We start from the raw sequence: 26805 nt of genomic DNA, 5'->3' as shown, positions 1-26805 counted from the left end.
AACACCTTTGTTTCTAGATGCTGGAGCTTGGCCTGTTTTCCAGTGTAGTCCTGTTTCTCTGACTGTGACTAACTGGATGTGCTCTCTTCATCCTCTGACATGGGAGCTGGCTCAGACCTCGTCTGCCTGGCTGTGTGTTTCCTGGACGGGGCCGCCTGTGGAGCTGGTTGACAGTTGCCTTTTGTATCTATGCTTCTTTTTCTATGTCTGCTTCTGTCTCCTTGAACCCCAGTGGGCCTCAGCAGATGGCCGCTCACACTGAGCCTGGTTCTGCTGGAGGTTTCTTCCTGTTCAAAGGGAGTTTTTCCTCTCCACTGTCGCTACAAGCATGCTTAGTGTGAGGGATTGCTGAAGAGTCAATGAGTCGATGCAATCAGCTGGTTTTCCTTAGAAAAATTCAAATCAATCTGACTGGATGATCTGGTTGATGTGGATCTGTAAAATGAGCTGAGATGTTATGATGTGAATTGGAGCTATAGAAATAAACTGAATAGAACTGAATATCCATGTCTACCTGCTGTTCACTGTGCTGTAAGCAAAAAACACTTCGTACAAATCTTAAATCTGAGTAACAGACTTCAAAGCTGCTGTCAGGATTGGTTAGTAGTAAAAGGAAAAACAGCAGCATTAACAATGAACATGGAAGAAAAGAAATGATAAGAGAATAGATCTCTGTCTCTGAGCTGCTAGCAGTGATATCACACAAACGGGTTAATATCCCAGTTTATCCCTGCTTGGCATGGTGAGGGGTGCTGGTGTCTCCAGCTGTCTACCGGTGAGAGGAGGGTCCACCCTGGACAGGGAGGAGGGTCCACCCTGGACAGAGAGGAGGGTCCACCCTGGACAGGGAGGAGGGTCCACTCTGGACAGGGAGGAGGGTCCACTCTGGACAGGGAGGAGGGTCCACCCTGGACAGAGAGGAGGGTCCACCCTGGACAGGGAGGAGGGTCCACCCTGGACAGAGAGGAGGGTCCACTCTGGACAGGGAGGAGGGTCCACCCTGGACAGAGAGGAGGGTCCACTCTGGACAGGGAGGAGGGTCCACCCTGGACAGAGAGGAGGGTCCACTCTGGACAGGGAGGAGGGTCCACCCTGGACAGAGAGGAGGGTCCACTCTGGAGGGGTCTCCAGTCCACCGCAGGGCAACATGGAGACAAACAGGACAAACAACCATTCACACACACACTCACCTAAGGAGAATTTAGAGAAGCCAATTAACCTAACAGCCATGTTTTTGGACGGTTAGGAGGAACCCGGAGCACCCAGAGAGAACCCACTCATGCTCAGGGAGAACATGCTAACTCCATGCAGAAACAACCCAATGCTGTCAAACTATTTTTTTTTTTATCCGATTGATTATAAAATATTTATAATTAACTGTGGGCCCCAAAATTCCTTTAAACGGCCCTGGAAATGTGATCATGACAGGTGAGGACAGGAGAAGGGTGGGGGACAGGGATCGGGGGAGGACAGTGGGGGGCAGGGGGATAGCCGCCCTGACTCCGCCGCTCCGGCAGCATCAGAGACATTAACTCCTCCTAATCTGCTCCTTTTCTCCTCCAAACACTCACCGCGCTCCTTCTTTCTCCTCAGCGGCTGAAAACTCCTCAGTCACTTCCGCTTTCAGTCCAGCTGTCAGCGTGGCTCCGCCCACAGCGGTGAGCTGGCAGCCAGGCCGGCCGCTCACCGGAGCTACCCCGGAAAGGAAATCAAACAGACCCACTGGGACTGGGCTACGTCAGCGCGAGCGGGGTCACGTGACTTCATCAGCATGGCGGAGGGTGACCAGACGGCCGACGAAGGGTCAGTAGAGCTCTGTGTCTGTCCGAACCGCTGCCGAACCTCTTTAGCCAATCAGAACCGGCTTTTAGAGGTTCGGTTCTGTGTGAACTGGCTGCCATGGCAACCTGAGCCCAGGAGCAGCCAGGGATCCACATAGCTCTATCCACATAGATATCTGTTTAGAAACACGAACCAAAACCCTGGGTCCATCGGGCTATGATGGGTCAGCCTCGGTCCGGTCCGGTCCGGTCCGGTCCGGTGTCACATCCAGTGATTTGTCATCTTTGAAGCTGTTTTTAAGTCCAAAGTGGGAGCATAGCTGATGGTTCCCTTATGTCTGCAGCATAGCTGATGGTTCCTTCATGTCTGCAGCACAGCTGATGGTTCCTTCATGTCTGCAGCATAGCTGATGGTTCCTTCATGTCTGCAGCATAGCTGATGGTTCCTTCATGTCTGCAGCATAGCTGATGGTTCCTTCATGTCTGCAGCATAGCTGATGGTTCCTTCATGTCTGCAGCACAGCTGATGGTTCCTTCATGTCTGCAGCATAGCTGATGGTTCCTTCATGTCTGCAGCATAGCTGATGGTTCCTTCATGTCTGCAGCACAGCCGATGGTTCCTTCATGTCTGCAGCATAGCTGATGGTTCCTCATGTCTGCAGCACAGCTGATGGTTCCTAGCTGATGGGTCCTTCATGTCTGCAGCACAGCTGATGGTTCCTTCATGTCTGCAGCATAGCTGATGGTTCCTTCATGTCTGCAGCATAGCCGATGGTTCCTAGCTGATGGTTCCTTCATGTCTGCAGCATAGCCGATGGTTCCTTCATGTCTGCAGCATAGCTGATGGTTCCTTCATGTCTGCAGCATAGCTGATGGTTCCTTCATGTCTGCAGCATAGCTGATGGTTCCTTCATGTCTGCGGCATAGCTGATGGTTCCTCATGTCTGCAGCATAGCTGATGGTTCCTCATGTCTGCAGCATAGCTGATGGTTCCTCATGTCTGCAGCACAGCTGATGGTTCCTTGATGGTTCCTTCATGTCTGCAGCACAGCTGATGGTTCCTTCATGTCTGCAGCATAGCTGATGGTTCCTCATGTCTGCAGCACAGCTGATGGTTCCTTGATGGTTCCTCATGTCTGCAGCACAGCTGATGGTTCCTTGATGGTTCCTTCATGTCTGCAGCACAGCTGATGGTTCCTTCATGTCTGCAGCATAGCTGATGGTTCCTTCATGTCTGCAGCATAGCTGATGGTTCCTCATGTCTGCAGCATAGCTGATGGTTCCTCATGTCTGCAGCATAGCTGATGGTTCCTTATGTCTGCAGCATAGCTGATGGTTCCTTATGTCTGCAGCATAGCTGATGGTTCCTTATGTCTGCAGCATAGCTGATGGTTCCTTATGTCTGCAGCATAGCTGATGGTTCCTCATGTCTGCAGCATAGCCGATGGTTCCTTCATGTCTGCAGCATAGCTGATGGTTCCTTCATGTCTGAGGCATAGCTGATGGTTCCTAGCTGATGGTTCCTTCATGTCTGCAGCACAGCTGATGGTTCCTTCATGTCTGCAGCACAGCTGATGGTTCCTTGGTGGTTCCTTCATGTCTGCAGCACAGCTGATGGTTCCTTCATGTCTGCAGCATAGCTGATGGTTCCTTGATGGTTCCTTCATGTCTGCAGCACAGCTTATGGTTCCTCATGTCTGCAGCATAGCTGATGGTTCCTCATTTCTGCAGCATAGCTGATGGTTCCTCATTTCTGCAGCATAGCTGATGGTTCCTCATGTCTGCAGCATAGCTGATGGTTCCTCATTTCTGCAGCATAGCCGATGGTTCCTCATGTCTGCAGCATAGCTGATGGTTCCTTGATGGTTCCTTCATGTCTGCAGCACAGCTGATGGTTCCTCATGTCTGCAGCATAGCTGATGGTTCCTCATTTCTGCAGCATAGCTGATGGTTCCTCATTTCTGCAGCATAGCTGATGGTTCCTCATGTCTGCAGCACAGCTGATGGTTCCTCATTTCTGCAGCATAGCTGATGGTTCCTCATTTCTGCAGCATAGCCGATGGTTCCTCATGTCTGCAGCATAGCTGATGGTTCCTTGATGGTTCCTTCATGTCTGCAGCACAGCTTATGGTTCCTCATGTCTGCAGCATAGCTGATGGTTCCTCATTTCTGCAGCATAGCTGATGGTTCCTCATTTCTGCAGCATAGCTGATGGTTCCTCATGTCTGCAGCATAGCTGATGGTTCCTCATTTCTGCAGCATAGCCGATGGTTCCTTCATGTCTGCAGCATAGCTGATGGTTCCTTGATGGTTCCTTCATGTCTGCAGCACAGCTGATGGTTCCTTCATGTCTGCAGCATAGCTGATGGTTCCTTGATGGTTCCTTCATGTCTGCAGCATAGCTGATGGTTCCTTGATGGTTCCTTCATGTCTGCAGCACAGCTGATGGTTCCTCATGTCTGCAGCATAGCTGATGGTTCCTCATTTCTGCAGCATAGCCGATGGTTCCTCATGTCTGCGGCATAGCCGATGGTTCCTTCATGTCTGCGGCATAGCTGATGGTTCCTTCATGTCTGCGGCATAGCTGATGGTTCCTCATGTCTGCGGCATAGCCGATGGTTCCTAGCTGATGGTTCCTTCATGTCTGCGGCATAGCTGATGGTTCCTAGCTGATGGTTCCTTCATGTCTGCAGCACAGCTGATGGTTCCTATATGTCTGCAGCATAGCTGATGGTTCCTTCATGTCTGCAGCATAGCTGATGGTTCCTAGCTGATGGTTCCTTCATGTCTGCAGCATAGCCGATGGTTCCTTCATGTCTGAGGCATAGCTGATGGTTCCTAGCCGATGGTTCCTTCATGTCTGCAGCACAGCTGATGGTTCCTTCATGTCTGCAGCATAGCTGATGGTTCCTCATGTCTGCAGCACAGCTGATGGTTCCTTGATGGTTCCTTCATGTCTGCAGCACAGCTGATGGTTCCTTCATGTCTGCAGCATAGCTGATGGTTCCTTCATGTCTGCAGCATAGCTGATGGTTCCTTCATGTCTGCAGCATAGCTGATGGTTCCTTCATGTCTGCAGCATAGCTGATGGTTCCTTCATGTCTGCAGCATAGCTGATGGTTCCTTCATGTCTGCAGCATAGCTGATGGTTCCTTCATGTCTGCAGCATAGCTGATGGTTCCTTCATGTCTGCAGCATAGCTGATGGTTCCTTCATGTCTGCAGCACAGCTGATGGTTCCTTCATGTCTGCAGCATAGCTGATGGTTCCTTCATGTCTGCAGCATAGCTGATGGTTCCTAGCTGATGGTTCCTTCATGTCTGCAGCATAGCTGATGGTTCCTTCATGTCTGAGGCATAGCTGATGGTTCCTAGCTGATGGTTCCTTCATGTCTGCAGCACAGCTGATGGTTCCTTCATGTCTGCAGCATAGCTGATGGTTCCTTCATGTCTGCAGCATAGCTGATGGTTCCTAGCTGATGGTTCCTTCATGTCTGCAGCATAGCTGATGGTTCCTTCATGTCTGCAGCACATCTGATGGTTCCTTCATGTCTGCAGCATAGCTGATGGTTCCTTCATGTCTGAGGCATAGCTGATGGTTCCTAGCTGATGGTTCCTTCATGTCTGCAGCACAGCTGATGGTTCCTTCATGTCTGCAGCACATCTGATGGTTCCTTCATGTCTGCAGCACAGCTGATGGTTCCTTCATGTCTGCAGCACAGCTGATGGTTCCTTGATGGTTCCTTCATGTCTGCAGCACAGCTGATGGTTCCTCCATGTCTGCAGCATAGCTGATGGTTCCTTCATGTCTGCAGCACATCTGATGGTTCCTTCATGTCTGCAGCACAGCTGATGGTTCCTTCATGTCTGCAGCACAGCTGATGGTTCCTTGATGGTTCCTTCATGTCTGCAGCATAGCTGATGGTTCCTTCATGTCTGCAGCACATCTGATGGTTCCTTCATGTCTGCAGCACAGCTGATGGTTCCTTCATGTCTGCAGCACAGCTGATGGTTCCTTGATGGTTCCTTCATGTCTGCAGCACAGCTGATGGTTCCTCCATGTCTGCAGCACAGCTGATGGTTCCTTGATGGTTCCTTCATGTCTGCAGCACAGCTGATGGTTCCTTCATGTCTGCAGCATAGCTGATGGTTCCTTCATGTCTGCAGCATAGCTGATGGTTCCTTCATGTCTGCAGCATAGCTGATAGTTCCTAGCTGATGGTTCCTTCATGTCTGCAGCATAGCTGATGGTTCCTCATTTCTGCAGCATAGCTGATGGTTCCTCATGTCTGCAGCATAGCTGATGGTTCCTCATTTCTGCAGCATAGCCGATGGTTCCTCATGTCTGCAGCATAGCTGATGGTTCCTTGATGGTTCCTTCATGTCTGCAGCACAGCTGATGGTTCCTCATGTCTGCAGCATAGCTGATGGTTCCTCATTTCTGCAGCATAGCTGATGGTTCCTCATTTCTGCAGCATAGCTGATGGTTCCTCATGTCTGCAGCACAGCTGATGGTTCCTCATTTCTGCAGCATAGCTGATGGTTCCTCATTTCTGCAGCATAGCTGATGGTTCCTCATTTCTGCAGCATAGCTGATGGTTCCTCATTTCTGCAGCATAGCCGATGGTTCCTCATGTCTGCAGCATAGCTGATGGTTCCTTGATGGTTCCTTCATGTCTGCAGCACAGCTTATGGTTCCTCATGTCTGCAGCATAGCTGATGGTTCCTCATTTCTGCAGCATAGCTGATGGTTCCTCATTTCTGCAGCATAGCTGATGGTTCCTCATGTCTGCAGCATAGCTGATGGTTCCTCATTTCTGCAGCATAGCCGATGGTTCCTTCATGTCTGCAGCATAGCTGATGGTTCCTTGATGGTTCCTTCATGTCTGCAGCACAGCTGATGGTTCCTTCATGTCTGCAGCATAGCTGATGGTTCCTTGATGGTTCCTTCATGTCTGCAGCATAGCTGATGGTTCCTTGATGGTTCCTTCATGTCTGCAGCACAGCTGATGGTTCCTCATGTCTGCAGCATAGCTGATGGTTCCTCATTTCTGCAGCATAGCCGATGGTTCCTCATGTCTGCGGCATAGCCGATGGTTCCTTCATGTCTGCGGCATAGCTGATGGTTCCTTCATGTCTGCGGCATAGCTGATGGTTCCTCATGTCTGCGGCATAGCCGATGGTTCCTAGCTGATGGTTCCTTCATGTCTGCGGCATAGCTGATGGTTCCTAGCTGATGGTTCCTTCATGTCTGCAGCACAGCTGATGGTTCCTATATGTCTGCAGCATAGCTGATGGTTCCTTCATGTCTGCAGCATAGCTGATGGTTCCTAGCTGATGGTTCCTTCATGTCTGCAGCATAGCCGATGGTTCCTTCATGTCTGAGGCATAGCTGATGGTTCCTAGCCGATGGTTCCTTCATGTCTGCAGCACAGCTGATGGTTCCTTCATGTCTGCAGCATAGCTGATGGTTCCTCATGTCTGCAGCACAGCTGATGGTTCCTTGATGGTTCCTTCATGTCTGCAGCACAGCTGATGGTTCCTTCATGTCTGCAGCATAGCTGATGGTTCCTTCATGTCTGCAGCATAGCTGATGGTTCCTTCATGTCTGCAGCATAGCTGATGGTTCCTTCATGTCTGCAGCATAGCTGATGGTTCCTTCATGTCTGCAGCATAGCTGATGGTTCCTTCATGTCTGCAGCATAGCTGATGGTTCCTTCATGTCTGCAGCATAGCTGATGGTTCCTTCATGTCTGCAGCACAGCTGATGGTTCCTTCATGTCTGCAGCATAGCTGATGGTTCCTTCATGTCTGCAGCATAGCTGATGGTTCCTAGCTGATGGTTCCTTCATGTCTGCAGCATAGCTGATGGTTCCTTCATGTCTGAGGCATAGCTGATGGTTCCTAGCTGATGGTTCCTTCATGTCTGCAGCACAGCTGATGGTTCCTTCATGTCTGCAGCATAGCTGATGGTTCCTTCATGTCTGCAGCATAGCTGATGGTTCCTAGCTGATGGTTCCTTCATGTCTGCAGCATAGCTGATGGTTCCTTCATGTCTGCAGCACATCTGATGGTTCCTTCATGTCTGCAGCATAGCTGATGGTTCCTTCATGTCTGAGGCATAGCTGATGGTTCCTAGCTGATGGTTCCTTCATGTCTGCAGCACAGCTGATGGTTCCTTCATGTCTGCAGCACATCTGATGGTTCCTTCATGTCTGCAGCACAGCTGATGGTTCCTTCATGTCTGCAGCACAGCTGATGGTTCCTTGATGGTTCCTTCATGTCTGCAGCACAGCTGATGGTTCCTCCATGTCTGCAGCATAGCTGATGGTTCCTTGATGGTTCCTTCATGTCTGCAGCACAGCTGATGGTTCCTTCATGTCTGCAGCATAGCTGATGGTTCCTTCATGTCTGCAGCATAGCTGATAGTTCCTAGCTGATGGTTCCTTCATGTCTGCAGCATAGCTGATGGTTCCTTCATGTCTGAGGCATAGCTGATGGTTCCTAGCTGATGGTTCCTTCATGTCTGCAGCACAGCTGATGGTTCCTTCATTTCTGCAGCACAGCTGATGGTTCCTTCATGTCTGCAGCACAGCTGATGGTTCCTTCATGTCTGCAGCACAGCTGATGGTTCCTTCATGTCTGCAGCACAGCTGATGGTTCCTTCATGTCTGCAGCATAGCTGATGGTTCCTAGCTGATGGTTCCTTCATGTCTGCAGCATAGCTGATGGTTCCTTCATGTCTGAGGCATAGCTGATGGTTCCTAGCTGATGGTTCCTTCATGTCTGCAGCACAGCTGATGGTTCCTTCATGTCTGCAGCACATCTGATGGTTCCTTCATGTCTGCAGCACAGCTGATGGTTCCTTCATGTCTGCAGCACAGCTGATGGTTCCTCCATGTCTGCAGCATAGCTGATGGTTCCTTGATGGTTCCTTCATGTCTGCAGCACAGCTGATGGTTCCTTCATGTCTGCAGCATAGCTTATGGTTCCTTCATGTCTGCAGCATAGCTGATGGTTCCTTCATGTCTGCAGCATAGCTGATAGTTCCTAGCTGATGGTTCCTTCATGTCTGCAGCATAGCTGATGGTTCCTTCATGTCTGAGGCATAGCTGATGGTTCCTAGCTGATGGTTCCTTCATGTCTGCAGCACAGCTGATGGTTCCTTCATTTCTGCAGCACAGCTGATGGTTCCTTCATGTCTGCAGCACAGCTGATGGTTCCTTCATGTCTGCAGCACAGCTGATGGTTCCTTCATGTCTGCAGCACAGCTGATGGTTCCTTCATGTCTGAGGCATAGCTGATAGTTCCTAGCTGATGGTTCCTTCATGTCTGCAGCATAGCTGATGGTTCCTTCATGTCTGAGGCATAGCTGATGGTTCCTAGCTGATGGTTCCTTCATGTCTGCAGCACAGCTGATGGTTCCTTCATTTCTGCAGCACAGCTGATGGTTCCTTCATGTCTGCAGCACAGCTGATGGTTCCTTCATGTCTGCAGCATAGCCGATGGTTCCTTCATGTCTGCGGCATAGCCGATGGTTCCTTCATGTCTGCGGCATAGCTGATGGTTCCAGCCGATGGTTCCTTCATGTCTGCGGCATAGCCGATGGTTCCTTCATGTCTGCAGCATAGCCGATGGTTCCTTCATGTCTGCGGCATAGCCGATGGTTCCTTCATGTCTGCGGCATAGCTGATGGTTCCAGCCGATGGTTCCTTCATGTCTGCGGCATAGCCGATGGTTCCTTCATGTCTGCAGCATAGCCGATCGTTCCTCATGTCTGCGGCATAGCCGATGGTTCCTTCATGTCTGCGGCATAGCCGATGGTTCCTTCATGTCTGCGGCATAGCCGATGGTTCCTTCATGTCTGCGGCATAGCCGATGGTTCCTTCATGTCTGCGGCATAGCCGATGGTTCCTAGCTGATGGTTCCTTCATGTCTGCAGCATAGCCGATGGTTCCTTCATGTCTGCGGCATAGCTGATGGTTCCTTCATGTCTGCGGCATAGCCGATGGTTCCTTCATGTCTGCGGCATAGCCGATGGTTCCTTCATGTCTGCGGCATAGCCGATGGTTCCTTCATGTCTGCGGCATAGCCGATGGTTCCTTCATGTCTGCGGCATAGCCGATGGTTCCTTCATGTCTGCGGCATAGCCGATGGTTCCTTCATGTCTGCAGCATAGCCGATGGTTCCTTCATGTCTGCGGCATAGCTGATGGTTCCTTCATGTCTGCGGCATAGCTGGTGGTGGTTCCTTCATGTCTGCGGCATAGTTGATGGTTCCTTCATGTCTGCGGCATAGCTGGTGGTGGTTCCTTCATGTCTGCGGCATAGCTGATGGTTCCTTCATGTCTGCAGCATAGCCGATGGTTCCTTCATGTCTGCAGCATAGCTGATGGTTCCTTCATGTCTGCAGCATAGCCGATGGTTCCTTCATGTCTGCAGCATAGCCGATGGTTCCTTCATGTCTGCAGCATAGCCGATGGTTCCTTCATGTCTGCGGCATAGCTGATGGTTCCAGGCGATGGTTCCTTCATGTCTGCGGCATAGCTGATGGTGGTTCCTTCATGTCTGCGGCATAGCCGATGGTTCCTTCATGTCTGCAGCATAGCTAGTGGTTCCTCATAGCTGATGGTTCCTCATGTCTGCAGCATAGCTGATGGTTCCTCATGTCTGCAGCATAGCTGATGGTTCCTCATAGCTGATGGTTCTTCATAGCTGATGGTTCCTCATAGCTGATGGTTCCAGCCGATGGTTCCTTCATGTCTGCGGCATAGCTGATGGTGGTTCCTTCATGTCTGCGGCATAGCCGATTAGCCGATGGTTCCTTCATGTCTGCAGCATAGCCGATGGTTCCTTCATGTCTGCAGCATAGCTGATGGTTCCTCATGTCTGCAGGCTGTTAATAATCAGCACTGTTGGTTATTAGCATGCTATGATATCTGAGCGGATCCAGGGTGCTTTTATTTTGGTTCATAGCTTAAAGATAGTTTCTCTTCCTGCTGCATTCATCTGTTAACTCCCTCACCAGTTCTAATTTTCTGATGTTATTTCTGATCTGGTCACTGACCCTCTCTTCATGTTCTGTAATGGATCTGTTTCCTGTGAGTCATCACTTCCTGCAGACATGGTCAGTTTGCACCAGACTGTCAAGCTAGAAGCAGAACCTCCTCCTGGTGTCAGGTTAAATAATTAGCTCTGCAAAGGAAATATCTACCATTGCTCAGTTTAAAGTCTGTGGTACCTGCTTTGCAGAGGATAACAGGTTTAAACCAGGCAGGCCTTGGAGCTCCGCCTCCTGGAAGGAATCACTCCAGGTTTTCATTGTGGTGAGGAATAAAAGGCAGACAGCTGATGGAAACCTGCTGACCTCACATGTCCTTCTGCTGGTGTACAGGGTGGTGCACAGAGTGCGGTCTGTGGCTGGCGTCCTCCCTCTGACCAGCCGCCTGTGGAGCTACGTGGAGAACACCATCAGGTGAGTTCTGATAACCCCCCCCACCCCGGATGCATTAACCTCAGACAAGCCAGTCAGGCGCTCTGAGCTTGGTTTTGCTGGAAAGGAGAAGCTTTCATCAAGGACTTAATGTCCATTTCTTAGAAATTAAGATGATAAAGAAGAGGGCCGGCCTTGATAAGCCGGAGGGAGGACCAGGAAAGCTCAACACAAACGATGAAGCTGCAGATAAGAATGGAGGAGAAGTTAACTGAGCTGGAGATCCATCCCGTATTTATGGTGTACCTCAGAGGGCAGAGCAGGACTCTGTCCCAAGATGAGCCTAGTTACACATCAACGGGTGCATTGCTCGCTCGGCGCTGTTCAGCCTGATCGTAAGTCGTATAGTGTACAGGGGGTTACGAGCGGCGATCAGCCTCTCACGTCCACCTCCCGATCAGGAATGGTGAGATCGGTAGCAAATCAAACTTGTTTTGATTTTCTCCCGGCCGTCATGGGCAAATCGCTCAGGGCACAAACAAGGATTCTTCTGCTTCTTCTTCTCAGATGAAAACCCTGATGCATGGCAGCCATGCAATGAGTGAAATGGAGTTCTTCCTGTAAAACTGACAGACCGTAGTAGCCATATCTGCTCAGCCATGTCTTTTTTCTAAATACATTGTCTCCTGTTCTTTTTAGGGCTTTTGGCACAAAATTGCACAAATTGCCAAGGCAGGGTGTTTCCCTCTAGTGAGCTTAATAGTCCCCTTCTATTTGTTTGGCTTCCAGATAGATAGATAGATAGTGTGAAAAATATCACACAGTTTACGCCCGGCTTAATGGGACCTATGTGAGGGGGCCAAGGAACCGTGGATTAACCAAATATTATGGGGGTGTAGCAGGCTGGGCCTTCAGGGGCAGCTTTATTATGCCATAGTTCAGACAGAATAAAGCAATGATTTTAACCTGAAATCAGGAACACCTCCTGGAACTGAAAGATAAGGAAGGAGGAACCTGATAATCATCTCCATTGATGGAAGCCTGATTAGGAATCTCTGTTTATCCCATTAGGCAGACATTGGTCTTTGTTCTCTGTGTTTCAGGTGGTGCTGGATCCCTAACTGGCTGCCATCATGGTGTCCCACCTCTCAGAGGCAGCTGAAGGCTGCAGAGGATCACATGCTGCGCTGTAAGCATCACAGCTGTCTTCATTTTTATTCCCATGAACCAATCCATACCCTGAGGGAACAGAGATCAGTAAGCCACATACCTCAGGAAAGGTGATCTGATTGGACCTAATTAGTTCCTGTTAGAATCCTACAAAAAAATCTGCCATTTTATTGCATTATTCAGAATGTTTCTAATGTTGCTCAACAAACCAGCAGCATTTTAAATTGATCCAAGTCCAGCATCTCTGTTGGGACAGATGATGTCTTAGTTTCCTTCTCTGAGGTCTTTTCTGTCTCAGTCTCTACCGGTCATTTAGTCAGCATCAGGACTCTTCCAGAGACGGTGGCTGTGTCGTAGCCCCTCCATCTAACTCCTGTTCTTATGCGCTGCTGCTTCTGCCCCTCGTCCTTCCTCTTTGTCCTGTTGGTATCTTTGCGTTACTGTGCTTACGCTGCCCTAACCGCTAGGGTGCTTACGCCGCCCTAACCGCTAGGGTGCTTACGCTGCCCTAACCGCTTTGGTGCTTACGCCGCCCTAGCCGCTAGGGTGCTTACGCCGCCCTAACCGCTTTGGTGCTTACGGCGCCCTAACCGCTTTGGTGCTTACGCCGCCCTAACCGCTAGGGTGCTTACGCTACCCTAACCGCTAGGGTGCTTACGCCGCCCTAACCGTTTGGTGCTTATGCCGCCCTAACCGCTAGGGTGCTTACGCTGCCCTAACCGCTAGGATGCTTACGCCGCCCTAACCGCTTTGGTGCTTACGCCGCCCTTACCGCTATATTTTGCTTACACCGCCCTAACCGCTATGGTGCTTACACCGCCCTAACCGCTATGTTGCTTACACCGCCCTAACCGCTATGGTGCCTAAGCCGCCCTAACCGCTATGGTGCTTACGCCGCCCTAACCGCTATGGTGCTTACATTGCCCTAACCGCTATGGTGTTTACACCGCCCTAACCGCTATGATGCTTACGCCGCGCTAACCGCTATGGTGCTTGAGCCGCCCTAACCGCTATGGTGCTTACGCCGCCCTAACCGCTATGGTGTTTACACCGCCCTAACCGCTATGATGCTTACGCCGTGCTAACCGCTATGGTGCTTACGCCGCCCTAACCGCTTTGGTGCTTACGCCGCCCTAACCACTTTGGTGCTTACGCCGCCCTAACCGCTAGGGTGCTTACGCCGTCCTAACCGCTAGGGTGCTTACGCTGCCCTAACCGCTAGGGTGCTTACGCTACCCTAACCGCTAGGATGCTTACGCCGCCCTAACCGCTAGGGTGCTTACGCCGCCCTAATCGCTAGGGTGCTTACGCTGTCCTAACCGCTAGGGTGCTTACACCGCCCTAACCGCTTTGGTGCTTACACCGCCCTAACCGCTATGGTGCTTAAGCCGCCCTAACCGCTATGGTGCTTACCCATGGTGCTTACACCGCCCTAATCGCTATATGTTGCTCACGCCACCCTAACCGCTAAGGTGCTTACGCCGCCCTAACCGCTATATGTTGCTTACACCGCCCTAACCGCTATGGTGCTTACACCGCCCTAACCGCTATGTTGCTTACACCACCCTAACTGCTATGGTGCTTACGCCGCCCTTACCGCTATATTTTGCTTACACCGCCCTAACCGCTATGGTGCTTACACCACCCTAACCGCTATGTTGCTTACACCGCCCTAACCGCTATGGTGCCTAAGCCGCCCTAACCGCTATGGTGCTTACGCCGCCCTAACCGCTATGGTGCTTACATTGCCCTAACCGCTATGGTGTTTACACCGCCCTAACCGCTATGATGCTTACGCCGCGCTAACCGCTATGGTGCTTGAGCCGCCCTAACCGCTATGGTGCTTACGCCGCCCTAACCGCTATGGTGTTTACACCGCCCTAACCGCTATGATGCTTACGCCGCGCTAACCGCTATGGTGCTTAAGCCGCCCTAACCGCTATGGTGCTTAAGCCGCCCTAACCGCTATGGTGCTTACGCCACCCTAACCGCTAAGGTGCTTACGCCGCCCTAACCGCTATATGTTGCTTACACCGCCCTAACCGCTATGGTGCTTACACCGCCCTAACCGCTATGTTGCTTACACCACCCTAACTGCTATGGTGCTTACGCCGCCCTTACCGCTATATTTTGCTTACACCGCCCTAACCGCTATGGTGCTTACACCGCCCTAACCGCTATGTTGCTTACACCGCCCTAACCGCTATGGTGCCTAAGCCGCCCTAACCGCTATGGTGCTTACGCCGCCCTAACCGCTATGGTGCTTACATTGCCCTAACCGCTATGGTGTTTACACCGCCCTAACCGCTATGATGCTTACGCCGCGCTAACCGCTATGGTGCTTGAGCCGCCCTAACCGCTATGGTGCTTACGCCGCCCTAACCGCTATGGTGTTTACACCGCCCTAACCGCTATGATGCTTACGCCGTGCTAACCGCTATGGTGCTTACGCCGCCCTAACCGCTTTGGTGCTTACGCCGCCCTAACCACTTTGGTGCTTACGCCGCCCTAACCGCTAGGGTGCTTACGCCGTCCTAACCGCTAGGGTGCTTACGCTGCCCTAACCGCTAGGGTGCTTACGCTACCCTAACCGCTAGGATGCTTACGCCGCCCTAACCGCTAGGGTGCTTACGCCGCCCTAATCGCTAGGGTGCTTACGCTGTCCTAACCGCTAGGGTGCTTACACCGCCCTAACCGCTTTGGTGCTTACACCGCCCTAACCGCTATGGTGCTTAAGCCGCCCTAACCGCTATGGTGCTTACCCATGGTGCTTACACCGCCCTAATCGCTATATGTTGCTCACGCCACCCTAACCGCTAAGGTGCTTACGCCGCCCTAACCGCTATATGTTGCTTACACCGCCCTAACCGCTATGGTGCTTACACCGCCCTAACCGCTATGTTGCTTACACCACCCTAACTGCTATGGTGCTTACGCCGCCCTTACCGCTATATTTTGCTTACACCGCCCTAACCGCTATGGTGCTTACACCACCCTAACCGCTATGTTGCTTACACCGCCCTAACCGCTATGGTGCCTAAGCCGCCCTAACCGCTATGGTGCTTACGCCGCCCTAACCGCTATGGTGCTTACATTGCCCTAACCGCTATGGTGTTTACACCGCCCTAACCGCTATGATGCTTACGCCGCGCTAACCGCTATGGTGCTTGAGCCGCCCTAACCGCTATGGTGCTTACGCCGCCCTAACCGCTATGGTGTTTACACCGCCCTAACCGCTATGATGCTTACGCCGCGCTAACCGCTATGGTGCTTAAGCCGCCCTAACCGCTATGGTGCTTAAGCCGCCCTAACCGCTATGGTGCTTACGCCGCCCTAACCGCTATGGTGCTTACGCAGCCCTAACCGCTATATGTTGATTACACCTCCCTAACCGCTATGGTGCTTACACATTGTGCTTCCGCCGCCCTATTCGCTATGGTGCTTAAGGCGCCCTAACCGCTATGTTGCTTACGCCGCCCTAACCGCTATGGTGCTTAAGCCGCCCTAACCGCTTTGGTGCTTATGCCGCCCTAACCGCTAGGGTGCTTACGCTGCCCTAACCGCTAGGATGCTTACGCCGCCCTAACCGCTTTGGTGCTTACGCCGCCCTAACCGCTAGGGTGCTTACGCCGCCCTAACCGCTAGGGTGCTTACGCCGCCCTAACCGTTAGGGTGCTTACGCCACCCTAACCGCTAGGGTGCTTACGCCACCCTAACCGCTAGGGTGCTTACGCTACCCTAACCGCTAGGGTGCTTACGCCGCCCTAACCGCTTTGGTGCTTACGCCGCCCTAACCACTTTGGTGCTTACGCCGCCCTAACCGCTAGGGTGCTTACGCCGTCCTAACCGCTAGGGTGCTTACGCTGCCCTAACCGCTAGGGTGCTTACGCTACCCTAACCGCTAGGATGCTTACGCCGCCCTAACCGCTAGGGTGCTTACGCCGCCCTAATCGCTAGGGTGCTTACGCTGTCCTAACCGCTAGGGTGCTTACACCGCCCTAACCGCTTTGGTGCTTACACCGCCCTAATCGCTATATGTTGCTCACGCCACCCTAACCGCTAAGGTGCTTACGCCGCCCTAACCGCTATATGTTGCTTACACCGCCCTAACCGCTATGGTGCTTACACCGCCCTAACCGCTATGTTGCTTACACCACCCTAACTGCTATGGTGCTTACGCCGCCCTTACCGCTATATTTTACTTACACCGCCCTAACCGCTATGGTGCTTACACCGCCCTAACCGCTATGTTGCTTACACCGCCCTAACCGCTATGGTGCCTAAGCCGCCCTAACCGCTATGGTGCTTACGCCGCCCTAACCGCTATGGTGCTTACATTGCCCTAACCGCTATGGTGTTTACACCGCCCTAACCGCTATGATGCTTACGCCGCGCTAACCGCTATGGTGCTTGAGCCGCCCTAACCGCTATGGTGCTTACGCCGCCCTAACCGCTATGGTGTTTACACCGCCCTAACCGCTATGATGCTTACGCCGCCCTAACCGCTATGGTGCTTACGCCGCCCTAACCACTTTGGTGCTTACGCCGCCCTAACCGCTAGGGTGCTTACGCCGTCCTAACCGCTAGGGTGCTTACGCTGCCCTAACCGCTAGGGTGCTTACGCTACCCTAACCGCTAGGATGCTTACGCCGCCCTAACCGCTAGGGTGCTTACGCCGCCCTAATCGCTAGGGTGCTTACGCTGTCCTAACCGCTAGGGTGCTTACACCGCCCTAACCGCTTTGGTGCTTACACCGCCCTAACCGCTATGGTGCTTAAGCCGCCCTAACCGCTATGGTGCTTACCCATGGTGCTTACACCGCCCTAATCGCTATATGTTGCTCACGCCACCCTAACCGCTAAGGTGCTTACGCCGCCCTAACCGCTATATGTTGCTTACACCGCCCTAACCGCTATGGTGCTTACACCGCCCTAACCGCTATGTTGCTTACACCACCCTAACTGCTATGGTGCTTACGCCGCCCTTACCGCTATATTTTGCTTACACCGCCCTAACCGCTATGGTGCTTACACCACCCTAACCGCTATGTTGCTTACACCGCCCTAACCGCTATGGTGCCTAAGCCGCCCTAACCGCTATGGTGCTTACGCCGCCCTAACCGCTATGGTGCTTACATTGCCCTAACCGCTATGGTGTTTACACCGCCCTAACCGCTATGATGCTTACGCCGCGCTAACCGCTATGGTGCTTGAGCCGCCCTAACCGCTATGGTGCTTACGCCGCCCTAACCGCTATGGTGTTTACACCGCCCTAACCGCTATGATGCTTACGCCGCGCTAACCGCTATGGTGCTTAAGCCGCCCTAACCGCTATGGTGCTTAAGCCGCCCTAACCGCTATGGTGCTTACGCCGCCCTAACCGCTATGGTGCTTACGCCGCCCTAACCGCTATGGTGCTTACGCAGCCCTAACCGCTATATGTTGATTACACCTCCCTAACCGCTATGGTGCTTACACATTGTGCTTCCGCCGCCCTATTCGCTATGGTGCTTAAGGCGCCCTAACCGCTATGTTGCTTACGCCGCCCTAACCGCTATGGTGCTTAAGCCGCCCTAACCGCTATGTTGCTTACACCACCCTAACTGCTATGGTGCTTACGCCGCCCTAACCGCTATATGTTGCTTACACCGCCCTAACCGCTATGGTGCTTACGCCGCCCTAACCGCTATGTTGCTTACACCACCCTAACTGCTATGGTGCTTAAGCCGCCCTAACCACTATGGTGCTTACGCCACCCTAACCGCTATGTTGCTTACGCCGCCCTAACCGCTATGGTGCTTACGCCACCCTAACCGCTATGTTGTTTACACCACCCTAACTGCTATGGTGCTTAAGCCGCCCTAACCACTATGGTGCTTACACCGCCCTAACCACTATGGTGCTTAAGCCGCCCTAACCGCTATGGTGCTTACGCCACCCTAACCGCTATGGTGCTTAAGCCGCCCTAACCGCTATGGTGCTTACGCCGCCCTAACCGCTATGGTGCTTACGCAGCCCTAACCGCTATATGTTGCTTACACCTCCCTAACCGCTATGGTGCTTACACATTGTGCTTACGCCGCCCTATTCGCTATGGTGCTTAAGGTGCCCTAACCGCTATGTTGCTTACGCCACCCTAACTGCTATGGTGCTTACGCCGCCCTAACCGCTATATTTTGCTTACACCGCCCTAACCGCTATGGTGCTTAAGCCGCCCTAACCGCTATGTTGCTTACACCACCCTAACTGCTATGGTGCTTACGCCGCCCTAACCGCTATATGTTGCTTACACCGCCCTAACCGCTATGGTGCTTACGCTGCCCTAACCGCTATGGTGTTTACACTGCCCTAACCGCTATGGTGCTTACGCCGCCCTAACCGCTATGGTGCTTAAGCCGCCCTAATCGCTATGGTGCTTACCCATGGTGCTTACACCACCCTAACCACCATGGTGCTTAAGCTGCCCTAACCACTATGGTGCTTAATGCGCCCTAACCGCTATATTGCTTACACGGCCCTAACCACTATGGTGCTTACGCCGCCCTATCCGCTATGTTGCTTACGCTGCCCTAACCGCTAGGGTGCTTACGCTACCCTAACCGCTAGGATGCTTACGCCGCCCTAACCGCTAGGGTGCTTACGCCGCCCTAATCGCTAGGGTGCTTACGCTGTCCTAACCGCTAGGGTGCTTACACCGCCCTAACCGCTTTGGTGCTTACACCGCCCTAACCGCTATGGTGCTTAAGCCGCCCTAACCGCTATGGTGCTTACCCATGGTGCTTACACCGCCCTAATCGCTATATGTTGCTCACGCCACCCTAACCGCTAAGGTGCTTACGCCGCCCTAACCGCTATATGTTGCTTACACCGCCCTAACCGCTATGGTGCTTACACCGCCCTAACCGCTATGTTGCTTACACCACCCTAACTGCTATGGTGCTTACGCCGCCCTTACCGCTATATTTTGCTTACACCGCCCTAACCGCTATGGTGCTTACACCGCCCTAACCGCTATGTTGCTTACACCGCCCTAACCGCTATGGTGCCTAAGCCGCCCTAACCGCTATGGTGCTTACGCCGCCCTAACCGCTATGGTGCTTACATTGCCCTAACCGCTATGGTGTTTACACCGCCCTAACCGCTATGATGCTTACGCCGCGCTAACCGCTATGGTGCTTGAGCCGCCCTAACCGCTATGGTGCTTACGCCGCCCTAACCGCTATGGTGTTTACACCGCCCTAACCGCTATGATGCTTACGCCGCGCTAACCGCTATGGTGCTTAAGCCGCCCTAACCGCTATGGTGCTTAAGCCGCCCTAACCGCTATGGTGCTTACGCCACCCTAACCGCTATGGTGCTTACGCAGCCCTAACCGCTATATGTTGATTACACCTCCCTAACCGCTATGGTGCTTACACATTGTGCTTCCGCCGCCCTATTCGCTATGGTGCTTAAGGCGCCCTAACCGCTATGTTGCTTACGCCGCCCTAACCGCTATGGTGCTTAAGCCGCCCTAACCGCTATGTTGCTTACACCACCCTAACTGCTATGGTGCTTACGCCGCCCTAACCGCTATATGTTGCTTACACCGCCCTAACCGCTATGGTGCTTACGCCGCCCTAACCGCTATGTTGCTTACACCACCCTAACTGCTATGGTGCTTAAGCCGCCCTAACCACTATGGTGCTTACGCCACCCTAACCGCTATGTTGCTTACGCCGCCCTAACCGCTATGGTGCTTACGCCGCCCTAACCGCTATGTTGTTTACACCACCCTAACTGCTATGGTGCTTAAGCCGCCCTAACCACTATGGTGCTTACACCGCCCTAACCACTATGGTGCTTAAGCCGCCCTAACCGCTATGGTGCTTACGCCACCCTAACCGCTATGGTGCTTAAGCCGCCCTAACCGCTATGGTGCTTACGCCGCCCTAACCGCTATGGTGCTTACGCAGCCCTAACCGCTATATGTTGCTTACACCTCCCTAACCGCTATGGTGCTTACACATTGTGCTTACGCCGCCCTATTCGCTATGGTGCTTAAGGCGCCCTAACCGCTATGTTGCTTACGCCACCCTAACTGCTATGGTGCTTACGCCGCCCTAACCGCTATATTTTGCTTACACCGCCCTAACCGCTATGGTGCTTAAGCCGCCCTAACCGCTATGTTGCTTACACCACCCTAATTGCTATGGTGCTTACGCCGCCCTAACCGCTATATGTTGCTTACACCGCCCTAACCGCTATGGTGCTTACGCCGCCCTAACCGCTATGGTGTTTACACTGCCCTAACCGCTATGGTGCTTACGCCGCCCTAACCGCTATGGTGCTTAAGCCGTCCTAACCGCTAGGGTGCTTACGCTGCCCTAACCGCTAGGGTGCTTACGCTACCCTAAGCGCTAGGATGCTTACGCCGCCCTAACCGCTATGGTGCTTACGCCGCCCTAACCGCTATATGGTGCTTACGCCGCCCTAACCGCTATGGTGCTTACGCCGCCCTAACCGCTATGGTGCTTTCGCCGCCCTAACCGCTATATGGTGCTTACGCCACCCTAACCGCTATGGTGCTTACGCCGCCCTAACCGCTATATGGTGCTTACGCCGCCCTAACCGCTATGGTGCTTACGCCGCCCTAACCGCTATGGTGCTTACGCCGCCCTAACCGCTATATGGTGCTTACGCCGCCCTAACCGCTATGGTGCTTACGCCGCCCTAACCGCTATGGTGCTTTCGCCGCCCTAACCGCTATATGGTGCTTACGCCACCCTAACCGCTATGGTGCTTACGCCGCCCTAACCGCTATATGGTGCTTACGCCGCCCTAACCGCTATGGTGCTTACGCCGCCCTAACCGCTATGGTGCTTACGCTGTCTATTTCTATGTCTGCTTCTGTCTCCTTGAACCTCAATCAGCCTCGGCAGATTGCCACTCACACTCCATTTTGAAAAGGAGTTTTTCTCTCCACTGTCGCTGTGTACAGGCTTAGAGTGAGACTCTATCTGTTCTTCCAGGAGGAGAGAATCCTGTAGTGTCACTGATTCGATGCAATCAGCTGGTTTTGAACCAATCTGATTGGATGATCTGTTTCATGATGATAAAAATCAGCAAAAAGCTTTGGAACATTTGAATCTAATTTATTATATCTTTGCAGCCCTGAGAAAACTAGGAAAGGTGTTTTGGTCTCTCCTCTGAGGGCTTGGTTTGGAGTCTATGTGAGTCTGTTTCTTCATTGTTTCCTCTCCTCCTCGTTTTGTTGTCGTCAGGTGTCAGCGTGGAATTCACCAAACAGTTTATTCCCATATCCCGTGGCAACGCCTTGTGGACGCTGACATTTACCAAAGACACTGTTAAAGATAAAACCCCTGTAGTTCTGCTGCACGGGTTTGGAGGTGGAGTGGGTCTCTGGGCCCAGAACCTGGAAGCCCTGGCAGAGCATCACCTGGTCTATGCCCTGGACCTCCTGGGCTTTGGTCAGAGCTCCAGGCCTGTGTTCTCTACGGACCCTCAGGAAGCAGAAACTGAATTTGTTGAGTCTATGGAAGAGTGGAGGGCCAAAGTGGGTTTGGAGTCCATGATTCTCCTGGGCCACAACCTGGGAGGATTCCTGTCTGTGTCCTACTCTATTGCATACCCAGGCAGGTGAGTGCAGAAGTTGGATCAGTTCTTTTCTCTGATTGAAGATTCCTAGCTGTCCTTCTAAAAGCTTTCCCACTCTTCCACATGGTGTCATTTTTAATTTCAGATATTGATGTATTTCAGTGCCCCAGACCAATAGCATGTAAGCTGTTCTAAACAAAAGCACTGGCTCAGGACACCACCTGATCATCATGAATTTATAGCCATATGCCGTTCCGTCTTGATATGATGGAGCAATAGATAAAGGAGTGAATTCCCCAGCAGCAAGTCCTGCAAACATACTTGTACTCGTGGTCTCCCTAATCGTCCGGGTGGCGGGGGGAGCAGTCTCAGCAGAGTCCCAGATTTCCCCCTGTCCAGACTCCTCCACCAACTCTGCAGGGGGAAGCCTGAGGCGCTCCAGGCCAGCAGAGAGACACAGTCCCTCCATTGGATCCTGGTTGTCCCCTTGAACCTCTTCCTGGTGGGACGTGCCTGGAACCCCTCAGAGGGAGGCGTCCAGGAGCTTTTAGAAAAGATATCCATCCTACCTAAACTTACAAGATGGAGGAGCAAGGAGCTGTGAATATACTCTGAGCCTTTCTCAAATGACCAAGCTCCTCCCCCTCTCTCTAAGCGAGAGATCTCCTTCACAGGAAGCTCATTTCAGACACTTGTTCTCAGGGTCTCATTCTTTGAGTTATAATCCAGGTTTGATGACCAGAGGTGAAGGTAGACCATCAGCTAAATCAAGAACTTTGCCTTTTCACTTAGCTCCCTCTACACCTGGACAGACTGGGGCATCATCCACATTATAGCAGCAGCCGCACTGATCTGTCTATCGATCTATTGTTCTCCCCAAAGTCATGAACAGGATCCCACGATACTGAACTTCCCTACTGAAGGCAGGAACTCTCCTGCTACTTGAAGGGGATAAGCCACCATTTTCTGGTCAAGCACCAGAACCGTGCGCTCAGACTTGGCCTGGGAGTTGATTCCCAGGCCCCTTCACAATCAGCTGCAAACCGCCACTGTGCATGGCAGCAGGGAGCCAGCAAAACCATCTGCAAAAACCGGGGACGTGATCTGCTGGTTCCCAAACCAGACCCCCTCTTGGTTGTGGCTAGAAATCGAGACCATAAAGGTCATGAACAGAACCAGTGACAGAGTTAATGCACCAGGAACAGATCCCACCTAATGATGCTAATCAACAGCCTTCCCCACAATCTGAGAAGAGCTCTCCTAGGGGGGGTGTGAACAAGGGCTCCTCCACTACTCGCTTGGGCCTATCTTTCTGTCTGTTCGGCTTCCTCCTCATTCAGCACATCCAACTTATCATCAGGTGGTGGTCGGTGGACAGCTCTGCCCCTCTCTTCACCCCAGTTTCCAAGACATGCGGCTAAAGGTGCAAAAAACGCTGTCCTGGTTCCAGGTGCACCCATGGACATCCTTCTGCTTGAACACAGCGTTCATTATTCACCATCCATGACTGGCTGGGGTCTTTTCCTCCCGATGATGCCCCTCCACATGTCACTGTCGTTTCCCAGAGGGGTGTTGAAGGCCCCCAGCAGAATGAAGGAATACAGCTGCCAGAGAAAACAACAATCCCCACTAAACTTTTGTTTGATTTCATGCTGACAGGAAGAGGCCGAATGGGAGATGCATGAAGGTTCAGCAGCTCAGAGAGACTTAAAAAACAAAAGAACTTTCAAACCAATCCTAAGATGCACAGGGAGCCCAATGATGCAATGATGGAGTCACCATAAAGTGCAATGCACTAATCCAAGTGGTAGTGATAAAGGCCTGAATCACTGTCTCTAAATGTGCTCTGGAGAGAAGGTGCTTTATTTTGGTCGACTGCCTTGGTTGAAAGAAACCTTTCTGTATAGTTGCTTTGATCTGGCCTTCTAAAATAAAGATCAACTTCCACTTTGACCACAATGGTTTAAATTCAATTTAGTTTATTTATATAGCACCAATTCACAACACATGTCATCTCAAGGCACTTTACAGTTCAACCAGATCATCCAGTCAAATTGATTCAAAAGAAATAAGTGACTACCTGTACCACCACTGGGCTAGGTAACCTAGCTCCATGGAGGGAGCCTCCGATGTGCTGCTGCAAACCATGACCTGGTCTTAAGGCCAATTTATGCTTCTGACGCATAGCCTCTGCAACCGTCAAATCTGTCTCTGTGCGCAACCACGCCCCCCACGCAGAGGTTCTGCAACTGTCGTTGAATCCTGACTACGCGTCGGACGATCACAAACCCGCGCAGACCTCAAGCAGACAAAGAGCAGCTGTGATTGGTCCTTTTTATGCCTTTCCAGCTGTCTGTGTGGTCGTCCTTCTCAATTCGGTGCCAAGGCACGCCATTCTTAAAAACCGAGGAACAACGGACAACTACGACAAAAGGTTAATTGAGGAGGTTCGGAAGTACAACCATTTGTACAATGCCTCAGACAAATTTTATAAATAAACATATCGTCTTTGGTGTCTAGCAACTCTAGATCCATCTCCATAACCGTCATATCTTGCAGACGTGCCATTGTTGTTTTGGAAGATAAACACTCCCACCGGCGCCGCCGAAGTTCACGCGAGTTCTCCAATAGGCTCCAGCTTGCGCTTTGGTGGGAAACTGCTGTGCGTCCCAGAAATTCCAGACCCATGGTGCAGAAGCAAACCAGCAAAATTGACCAGTGACCAGACGCAAGCAACATTTGATGTATGCGGTTGCAGAAGTATAATCTGCCCTTTAGGCTCATAACATTTTCAGGCCTTGGAGGCATTCTAACAGCACGTTGTTCCCATCTTTCTTGCTTAGTGGAACATAAATGTGGCTATCATCAGTGGGAATAAGCACCAAGCCTCATTATTGAGCCAAGGTGAAGTAGATAAAGAGCATAAAGCAGAGCCCTGTGGCCTCTCCAAACAATAAGGGAACAGAGGATGAGGTATGATCACCAAGGGAGATGCAGAATGTTCGGTTTTCTGAAGATCATCTTAACCAATCAATCCCTGATGCTGACCTACTGGGCCAAACTAGAGAGTCTACTGTGTCATGAGCAGCAGGTAAGTCCAAGAGAGGAAGAATCACACAGCCAACTGAGTCAGCTGCCAAATACCATGAAAAACCAGGAGCTGCAGCTGGATAATCGCCTCCAGGCTCAGAGAGTTTAACTGTAAATGTTTAATCTCTGCTGGCTTGCATAAACACAGCCTCCTGTTTAGATTTTCATTTTGTGCAAAATTCTGCTTCCTTTGGGGCCCCTACTGGCAGTGCAGCTTCACTCTGACTACCAGATATGCACTTGAAAGGTGTCCTGAATGTGGAGGAAATGGACTAGAGACAGTAGAAATAGAGGATCCTGTTAGCATGCAGGTAGGACAGAACCAGACCAACAAATATTTGTTGGCTGGAACTGGTAGTGAAGCTGTTAGCTAAAGGTTACCTCTGCAGCCTGATTATTCCCATTTTCCTCCAATGCAGAGTGAAACGTATCATACTGGTGGAGCCGTGGGGTTTCCCTGAGTTTCAGGAGACGCTGGAAGCAGACCGACCCGTTCCTGTGTGGATCAAAGCCTTGGGAGCAATGTTCAGCCCCTTCAACCCTCTGGCCGGCCTCAGACTGGTTGGACCCCTCGGTAAGAGTGCAGCACCAGGTAGTGACGGATCATGCATACCTCACTGGCCCTAACTGGAGGAGGAACGTAGTAGTGATGATACAGCTGACGTTGATTCAGAAGAACGTTCAGCCCTGTGAAGAGCTGCTTTGTGTCTCCGTAGGTCCTACTCTGGTGCAGACTATGAGACCGGACTTCAAGAAGAAGTTCTCCTCCATTTTTTCAGACAACACTGTGTCAGAGTATATCTACCACCTAAACGTCCAGTCTCCCAGGTCTGCCTCTCCTGCTCCTCTCTTTCTTTTCCACTCTGAGATCTTCTTTCCACTGATCTATGATTTCATCTCTGATCAGTGGAGAAACTGCTTTTAAGAGCATGACGGGTTCCTGTGGCTGGGCCAAGAGGCCGATGCTTCAGAGGTTGCACCAGCTACCGCCCGACATTCCCATCTCTATCATCTACGGCTCCCGCTCCAGCATAGACAGCGACTCGGCCAGTGCCATCCAGCAGGAGAGAACAGATGTGGACATTGTTGTGAGTAAACACTTCTATTGTCATCCCCAGTATAACCAGTTCAGTTTATAACCAGCAGGTCTGCATCCTCCAGTATAACCAGTAGATCTGCGTCATCCCCAGTATAACCGGTAGATCTGCGTCATCCCCAGTATAACCAGTTCAGTTTATAACCAGCGGGTCTGCATCCTCCAGTATAACCAGTAGATCTGCGTCATCCCCAGTATAACCAGTTCAGTTTATAACCAGCGGGTCTGCATCCTCCAGTATAACCAGTAGATCTGCGTCATCCCCAGTATAACCAGTTCAGTTTATAACCAGCGGGTCTGCATCCTCCAGTATAACCAGTAGATCTGCGTCATCCCCAGTATAACCAGTTCAGTTTATAACCAGCGGGTCTGCATCCTCCAGTATAACCGGTAGATCTGCGTCATCCCCAGTATAACCAGTTCAGTTTATAACCAGCAGGTCTGCATCCTCCAGTATAACCGGTAGATCTGCGTCATCCCCAGTATAACCAGTTCAGTTTATAACCAGCGGGTCTGCATCCTCCAGTATAACCGGTAGATCTGCGTCATCCCCAGTATAACCAGTTCAGTTTATAACCAGCGGGTCTGCATCCTCCAGTATAACCAGTAGATCTGCGTCATCCCCAGTATAACCAGTTCAGT

General features: G+C 51.7%; 2 protein-coding genes across 2 annotated transcripts in view; one reads left to right on the top strand and one right to left on the bottom strand.

The window, feature by feature from the left end:
- The window catches only part of ano10a (anoctamin 10a), a 51270-nt gene extending 49556 nt beyond the window's left edge, over positions 1-1714 (bottom strand). The window contains exon 1 of the mRNA XM_038275574.1: positions 1572-1714. The gene's annotated coding sequence lies outside the window, so the exon portion shown is untranslated. The remainder of the gene's footprint in view (positions 1-1571) is intronic.
- Positions 1602-26221, top strand: LOC119776913 (1-acylglycerol-3-phosphate O-acyltransferase ABHD5-like). Its single transcript, XM_038275576.1, has 7 exons — positions 1602-1803; positions 11173-11253; positions 12315-12400; positions 21644-22019; positions 25487-25641; positions 25784-25895; positions 25975-26221. The coding sequence occupies exons 1-7, from the start codon at positions 1772-1774 to the stop codon at positions 26204-26206; spliced, it is 1074 nt and encodes a 357-aa protein (XP_038131504.1). The 5' UTR covers positions 1602-1771; the 3' UTR covers positions 26207-26221.
- The last annotated feature ends 584 nt before the right edge of the window (positions 26222-26805 follow it).

The sequence above is a fragment of the Cyprinodon tularosa genome, unplaced genomic scaffold (assembly GCF_016077235.1).
Source record: "Cyprinodon tularosa strain WSP-4 unplaced genomic scaffold, ASM1607723v1 ctg967, whole genome shotgun sequence".
Lineage (NCBI taxonomy): Eukaryota > Metazoa > Chordata > Actinopteri > Cyprinodontiformes > Cyprinodontidae > Cyprinodon > Cyprinodon tularosa.
This window is presented reverse-complemented; position numbering and strand designations above follow the sequence as displayed.